The following is a 7,801-nucleotide window of genomic DNA, read 5'->3' on the forward strand; positions in this document are numbered from 1 at the left end:
GCAATAAGGAAGCAGGAAGACTATTACTGCTTTCAGCACCAGACCTTGGTCAAATAGTATTTAATATAATTTAGCGTTTGTTTTACCCTAGTTGGAGTACCACATGGGTGGAGTTTACTGCATCAGGGCAAATCACATTGTGTCATATAAGCTGCCAGTCAAAAAAACAAAACAAAACAAATAGCCTCAACTTTCAGGTACTCACTGTGTTGTCCTAACTCCACCCACCTGGTACCCAAGCAGATTAAAAATAAACAAATTATTTGCAAATCCTATCTGACCCAAGCCTGTTCAGCAGCATTCACAATATTCTTCATAACTAGGCAGGTTTGGCTTTACCTGACCTGCGGAGCTGCAAACCAACAGCCAGCCTTTACATAAATAAAGTTCCACATCTGTGGATTCACTGAGTGTAAGTCCTACACTCTTTATTTGCTTGTTTTAGTTGTTAATTCAGTATTGAAAATAAGTGGGATACCAGACACCAGGCAGCCATTCAACCTCACCAACCAAACCAATACATCAGCTACGGCAGTCAAAACAAAACCCAACTCTTCGGCACAAAACAGAAAAGTTAAAAGGAATGAGGGGCTTTTCCTCTGCATACTGTTACTGTTCAACTCCCATGTCTTCTCTATGGGACACGATCCCACAAAGTCACGTTGAGTCTCCTGGTGACTTTGGAAATGCAGTGAGACGGTTCCAGTGTCTGACAGGGGGGGGGGGGGGGGGTGAGGGGGTGAGGGGGGCGGGGGGGTCTATATTGCACATGGGTTGGTGAGATCTTCGAACACCGCCGGCTCTTCAATCCCTCGTGCAAACAGCTTGATCAACTGGCAGTGCACTCTGGGAAAATAAAAAAAAACAAAAGGAGACTCTTTTTAAAGACAAATTCAAAGTGAATTTACATTAAAATTTTAGGCATTTAGCTGACACTTTTATCCAGACTGACTTATAGTAAAATACGCTTGAATTCCTAGATCGCAAAAACAAAAAAAATTGTAAGGAAGTCAAGGGTCAACGTCACAGCAGATGTAACAAAATATACTCTCATGACTTTAGAATGATCACATATGATAAAAGTGCAAGAAAATGAAATAAAAGCTGAGAGGACCAACAAACAAAGCTTATGTTGATGTTGTTCCATGTTTGTTTACCCAAGAAGTCCAAGCACCAAGTTTCCAACCAGTGACGACTCTCATGTGACTTTCGCTGATAAATTGTGTGAAACGTAACTGAACCGATGCGTAAATGCATGAAAATAACAATTCGGACCAAAGCGAATGGACTAATATAGATTTGAAAACGTGCAAAGTTCAACTCATCGCTACTGTTGAGGAAGAAATGGAAAAGTACCTCCTATTTGCTCACTTAATATGTAACTTTTGACCCATATTTATACCTTAAGAGCCTAAAACTCCAGAATACTGAATCTGCTTCACAGATATAAAATTAAACTCTAAAGTAACATCTTGTGTGTTTCTCACTGAACTGTGAGCCTGGAATGTGTAAACGCCCAAATTTCATAGAAAACAATGACAAAATAATAACTTGTCTTGTAGAAGAAGGCGGTCACCTCTTCTTCATCTCCTTAAAGTGCTACAACGATAATTATCATTGGTTGTTCAGTCTTGTTCTTGTTTTGACCAACAGCTTTATATATTCTATCTGTATTAACATTAAGTAAGGGATAATGCCTGACAAGGTGTCCATTATCAGGAATTAATGGACTGCGCGTCGAAGGGCATTATCCCGCTTATACCATGGTCACTTGCCAAAGAAAAAAAAATGAAGACCAATTAATTAATTTATATTTTCATGCGTTTTGTAATCAAAATCTAAAGTTTTTCACAAGCCATAACTCAGTTTCCCTGGTAACACCTGAGGGTTTGACTAATACCTGGAACAATCATTACCATCCCATAAAGTCTTATGCAATGGAAACGTTGAGATATCACCCGCAACGGGAGATATTTCTAGTCCGCTCAGCTCATAGAACCCTTTGGCTCAGCTATGAGCCAGAAAGCTAACGTTATGCTAGCAACATTCAAAGTCAATAACATAACAGTAAATATAATTTGACAGTATGTTTAACAACAAGACTAGCTAGCTATCAGCCATGTCATTGTCCCCAAATCAATATCAAGATTTTCACGAAGAAATGAACGGAGTAAATAGAGGCTTTGACTGCGTCCCTGTTGCTATGGTTACTCATTTTAGATACAGGCTGATGCTATGTAGCCAGCGCATTAATTTAGAACGGTGAACAGACAGTTTCACTAGATCTACTTAGTAGGTGTCCATTATCAGGAATTAATGGACACCCTGCAGCCAATCAGAATCGAGTATTCACCCAGACCATGGTATAATCATGAATATTCAATGCTATAAACTGTGTAATCATCCGGATTTTGAGTTCCTTGGCTCCCAACCTGCAGACTGAATAAACTGTCAAACTGTCTTCTTCCGCTCTACCTACCCGACCTCGATGGCGGTGTGGGTCAGGATCTCGCCGTCACAGTTCCAGCTGCTGTAGGCGGGCGTGCAGCCGCAGGCCGGGTGGTCGCGGCAGATCTGGCTGAAGAGCCGCTTGCCGTTCTCCCGCAGGTCCAGCTGCAGGTCCGAGTCGCTCTGGCAGTGGCGCGGCGTGAAGCGGAAGCGCCGCACCCGGTGCACCTCCACGAAGGTCAGGTCGAACTGGTCGGAGAGCGAAGGAGGAGGAGGAGGAGGAGGGTGAGGGAAGTGCGACAGGGGAACAGAGTGAAATACGATGCCTGCCAGAGGGAGGCTCGATTTATGAAAAGTAATTCTTCGTCATTGTTATCATACCAATTCTTTTGGTTATCTGCATCGATTTGAAGACATCAAAAAGGTATCAAAGATTCAGAGTGTTGGATTCATACAATAAGAACTCAGGTTTTCCTCTCGTCTAATGGCATTTTACTGAAGAAATCTTCTGATTCCAGTTAGAGCATTTGCACGATATCTACTTTTCTAACAAAAAAGTATTTACTCTATTGATACATACCTTCATTCAACAAAGACAAGTACTTTTCCCTGTCTCTTTTTGGTTTGTTTGTTTTTGATATTGTTCCAAATCTCAAGAAACAATCCTATATTTTTGTATCATATGTTTTGTATCTGTGAAGATACGTAAATATAATTTATAATTTTTTTCATATAAATGAAAATGAGCATTGACACAATAATATACTGTATGTATAAGATTCTTTGGCTCAAAAAAAAAATATTTGAAAGGAGAAAAAAACAAACAAATAAACAAAAAACAAAGACAAGTATAGAAAAAATAAAAAATAGGTATCAAAATTTGAAGTATCACTAGTGCCCCCCCCCCCCCAAAAAAAGGGTAAATCTCTTCTTCAGGGAACGACCTTAATAGAGGGCTGAATATTTGGAAAGTGGCTAAGAATAGTTATGAGGGACACGCCACCATGTTGCAGGAGGGTTAGTACAAAACAGTAGACAGTAGGTTGGACTCAAAATTTCTTTATGTTCTTAAAAAATTCTTTATGTTCTTAAAAATGTCTTAAAAATGCTTCAGATCAAACAGATCTGTGTGTGAGACGAAGCTATGTCGGAGGAGTGTAGTGCAGAGGAACAAGGTGAGAGACGAAACAAGTCCAATGTGCAAAAACCACATTCCAAGCATGCCAGTTAGTGGAATGAGCTTCTTATGACTGTTTTTAAAAAAAAAAATTTATATTAAGTTAATTGGTAACACTTTACAATAAGGGTCACTTAGTTAAGGGTTAGTTAATGCTTAACAAGGGTTAGTTAATGCTAACTAACCATTAATTAACAGCGAACTAATTTAATAATGGTGTTCATGTTAACTAAAATATTAATTTATACATTATTTAATGGTTTATAAAGATGACTATTAAATAATGTATAAATGAATACCTTATTTAACATGAACACCATTAGTAAATGATTACCAGACACATTAGTTAACTGTTAATTAAGAGTTAGTTAATGGTTATTAAGCATTAACTAACCCTTAACTTAGTGACCCTTATTGTAAAGTGTTACCAGTTAATTTTAATGATCCTGGTAACAGTTTGTGTTCTGCCCTCTCTTCACACTGTCTGGTTTCAGAACATATAAGGCTGCGGTGGCCTGACTACAAGTATTACTATTCACCTACAAGTTTGGATAATAAATAAATAAATAAATAAAACGTTGGGGTACCTGGTCGTCTTTGCTGGTGTGGCGGAGCAGGTGTCTGAGGAAGTCGAGGCGGGAGCACTTGCGGACCAGGATGAGGTCGGTGGTGCCGTCCGCCAGGTGAGCGGCCGGGGAAAGACCTTTGGGGCTGCGAGGACAGGCGCAGCTCATACTGGCAGCGTTGATAGCCAGGAACTTCCCCCGGAGCGTCCTCCATTCACCGTCGCTCTCTGAGAGGAAGACGGAGCACCAGTCAGAGGTTCGTGTCTCCGCTAAACCTTCGTCTTCCCTTCCTGTACCGCGACACTTTCAGACATACAGTCATCAAAGCTCAAAAGAGCCTTCAGCATCACTAAGTTCATTAAGCCTAAATCATGAAAAATGCAAGGTCAGGCACCACATATGAAAAGGGCGAGTTTAGGGCTGGGCAATATAGTTGAAATCAATATCACGATAATCAAGGATTTTTCTCAATATCAATATATATCACAATATGGTTCATGTATGCAAAATCACGTTAAATAATCAAATTAATGTTCATCTCATTGAACCGAATGGTAATGTTAGGTGTGATGTCAAAGAAAACAGAAATATTCAAATAATATTCCTACTATACCTCATTTAATGAGAGTTTTTAAGTAAAATTTGCTTGTCATCATCAATTTAGACAGCAGAAATGTGTGTCACGATATTAAAATATCTTCATATCATCACGATATGATTCCACTGAAAGATGATAAACGATAATATTGAATTATCGCCCAGCCCTAGCTGAATTGGTAAATTTTGAGATAATATCATATTTTGTCATCTGTAAATAAGATATTCATTGTATTAAGTGTTTTCTTAGATGTTATTCATGACAGGAAAATGTATTTATATCTAAATATTTGTCACATTAATAGACATCACATGTTTTTACAAAGTGAAAAACTTTAGCCGCCATAAACGGTTTTAACTAATGTATAAATTTGCACATTTTTAAAGGAAATATTGTCAAAATTTCATATGGTAATAACAAAATATATAAAAGTCATAATACAAAAAGTGTTTGTATTTGTGTTCTTATTCATAATGTAAAGTTTCATTCTGATAGGATGAAAGGATTTTTTTTGTCTTATTCACCTGTGGTGCCTCGCCTTAAGAAAAGTTCTGTAAAAAACAGTTGTACGGATAAGAGATGGGCTACAGCGTTTGACTGAGTGACAGATTGCATGAGTCTTCAGAGGTTTGATGGGAAATGTAGTCAAAAGAGAACTCAACAATGTAACTTTCTGTTGAGAGAGACAAGTAGCTGGGATTGGAGGAACACTGGACAGAAAAAGACCTTCAGGAACGAGAATCCTGGGAGGCTGAAGACCTGGTGAACTCACCGCTGTCTGACGCCTCGTCTGTCTTGTACTTCTCAGCTTTCTCTTCCAGATACAGCTGTCCGTTGTGCTGGCATATCAAGCAGCTGGAAGTTTCAGATGGACTTATGTTATTTTAAATTTAAAAGACAACACACCGACACATCGTCACATCATGTAAGAGTTCTTCCAAGCTCTGTGCTGTGCCGCGCTGGGCCTGATGGTGCGGCACCAACTCAGAATCGCTTTTATTCAGACACGATACACTCGGGGCTGAGGGGGGGTTTGGTTCAGCAGCTCTTACCCGGCTCTACACTTGGTCCGGTCCCTCGGGGTTCCCAGGACGCCGCTGGCCGGCAGGTAGGACACCGTCCCTTCATAGTAGTGATGGGTCAGAAAGGTCTTCAGACCTGCAAGGGGGTCGCAGCGCGTTACCACACAGAGGAGCTTGTTCTTTAATCTTTATTTGTGCAGGTAATTCTGCTGAGCACTAAGCTTGGGCCGAAATTCGATATCATCAAATATTGCGATATTCATGAAATATTGCGATATCGTATTTAAATGTTAAACCTATAATCTACTAGTGGTAGGACAGAAAAAAACCCAAAAATAATTATAATGGTCGGGAATGCTTGAATAGTAACATCAATAGCCTAGAAATTCTATGTAATTTAGAAGAAATTAAATTAAATAAAAAGTTGCAATGTTTCGACTAGCTTTTTTTGTCATTGTTTACTTGGTCATAAGTAAACTGACAGTTCATTTATTTACCTGAAAAGTCGTATCTGGCCGGGCCCATCCATCGCTTCCTCTCACTGTCAGTCAGCACGTCGCCATAGAAACCGTATCCCAGCAGGGAGATGGAGTAACGCAGGAAGGTGTTGTTGTGGTGAACCGAGCACACGTCCATCGGCTGGGAGTCTCCTGCAGAGACGAGACAAGGCAGCGATGATCCAGGGATTCAGTGTGTGTGTGTGTGTGTGTGTGTGTGTGTGTGTGTGTGTGTGTGAGTGAGTGTGAGTGTGTGTGTGTGAGAGAGAGAGAGAGTGAGAGAGAGAGAGAGAGAGAGAGAGAGAGAGAGAGAGAGAGGCCTGCCAAGCTGTAGCAATGGAGATTTTATTTATGCATGTTGTTAAACTGATTTCCTCCTTGTCGAGTTTTATCATCCTCTTACGTGTGACATCATACTTCAGCCCAAATAAGGTTTTCTGGCCCCGCCCCCTTTCAGTCTAATGTGAAAATGAATAGAAGAGTAAAATGATGTTAACGCCTTTAAACGCAGCCAACACTAATATTGACTATTTCTGCTTTCAGGTTCCTCTGTTCTGCATTTCTTTATTAGATTAGCAAAATAGTTTTTTAAAATTCAGTAATGTGTGTAATAACTTTGTCATATGTAATTTCTTCTAACATTATTTCACCCATTTTAAGAACAAAACAACCAAAAAAATCCCATTTATTTTCACCATAGGCAAAAAAGAATTTTGTTTCCATCAAGTTCTCTGCCCTTGTCATCTTGGCTATTTTATATAAATATATCTTTAAAAAGGTGAGATTTTTTTTTATATAACAATCTGTGTTTGATGCAAATCACAAATATACACTTTTTCTTTTTTATAAATACCTCCTTTTCATACTCCTCAACAAGGTAACTTCCATGTGAGTTGCACATTTTGATTTTTTTGTGTAGGCAGATGTACTGTGTGTATTAGAGTGTGACTGAAAATACAATTCCCGCTCAGTAATTTAGGGGAAAAATAGTGTAATTTTTATCTCATTTATATTTCATTAAAATCAGTGGCATGCAATGCAAATGATGACATCAGCTGTGTTGTCCTGTAATATTAATCCCATCTGCACATGAGCCACTATGCTTTTTTCATCTCTAAAGGACAGTGTATCAGCAAGTGTTTAAAGTGTGTGTATGTGTGTGTGTGTGTGTGTGTGTGACTCACCCACTATGATGTGCAGGGCAGAGGTCACGGGGTCGTTGGCACCTACAGTTGCGAAGCAGATGCAGTCTGTTGAACCTAAACCAAAAACAACGACGTCTTCTGTTAATAAACTGATTCCCAGCAGCAGTGAAGTCAAGACAGTGACGGTGGAGACCAGCCAGAGGTTCATTTGTTTGTTTTTCCATGCAGTGATAAAACATAAAAAAACAACAACAACACAGTGATAAAACACACTGATATAAAAAGAAACAGAAACAAGAAATGCAAATTACTAATCTGAGAAACTCCAGGCGGCGTAGAAAATCTCAC

At 39.3% G+C, this 7,801-nt stretch overlaps 1 protein-coding gene across 1 annotated transcript; it reads right to left on the reverse strand.

Moving 5' to 3' along the window:
- Positions 1-758: 758 nt before the first annotated feature.
- On the reverse strand, positions 759-7,567 carry LOC139654465 (ceramide kinase-like; the record flags this gene model as incomplete). The annotated part of the gene is made up of 7 exons (XM_071531539.1): positions 759-846; positions 2,480-2,697; positions 4,213-4,418; positions 5,562-5,644; positions 5,842-5,947; positions 6,309-6,461; positions 7,493-7,567. Coding segments are annotated over 7 exons (929 nt in total), but the record flags the coding sequence as incomplete, so codon positions are not given.
- Positions 7,568-7,801: the final 234 nt, after the last annotated feature.

This window comes from Centroberyx affinis, unplaced genomic scaffold (assembly GCF_046629955.1).
Source record: "Centroberyx affinis isolate AG114_WGS23_722 - 3 ecotype Tasmania unplaced genomic scaffold, CSIRO-AGI_Caff_v1 ptg002093l_1, whole genome shotgun sequence".
Taxonomy (NCBI): domain Eukaryota; kingdom Metazoa; phylum Chordata; class Actinopteri; order Beryciformes; family Berycidae; genus Centroberyx; species Centroberyx affinis.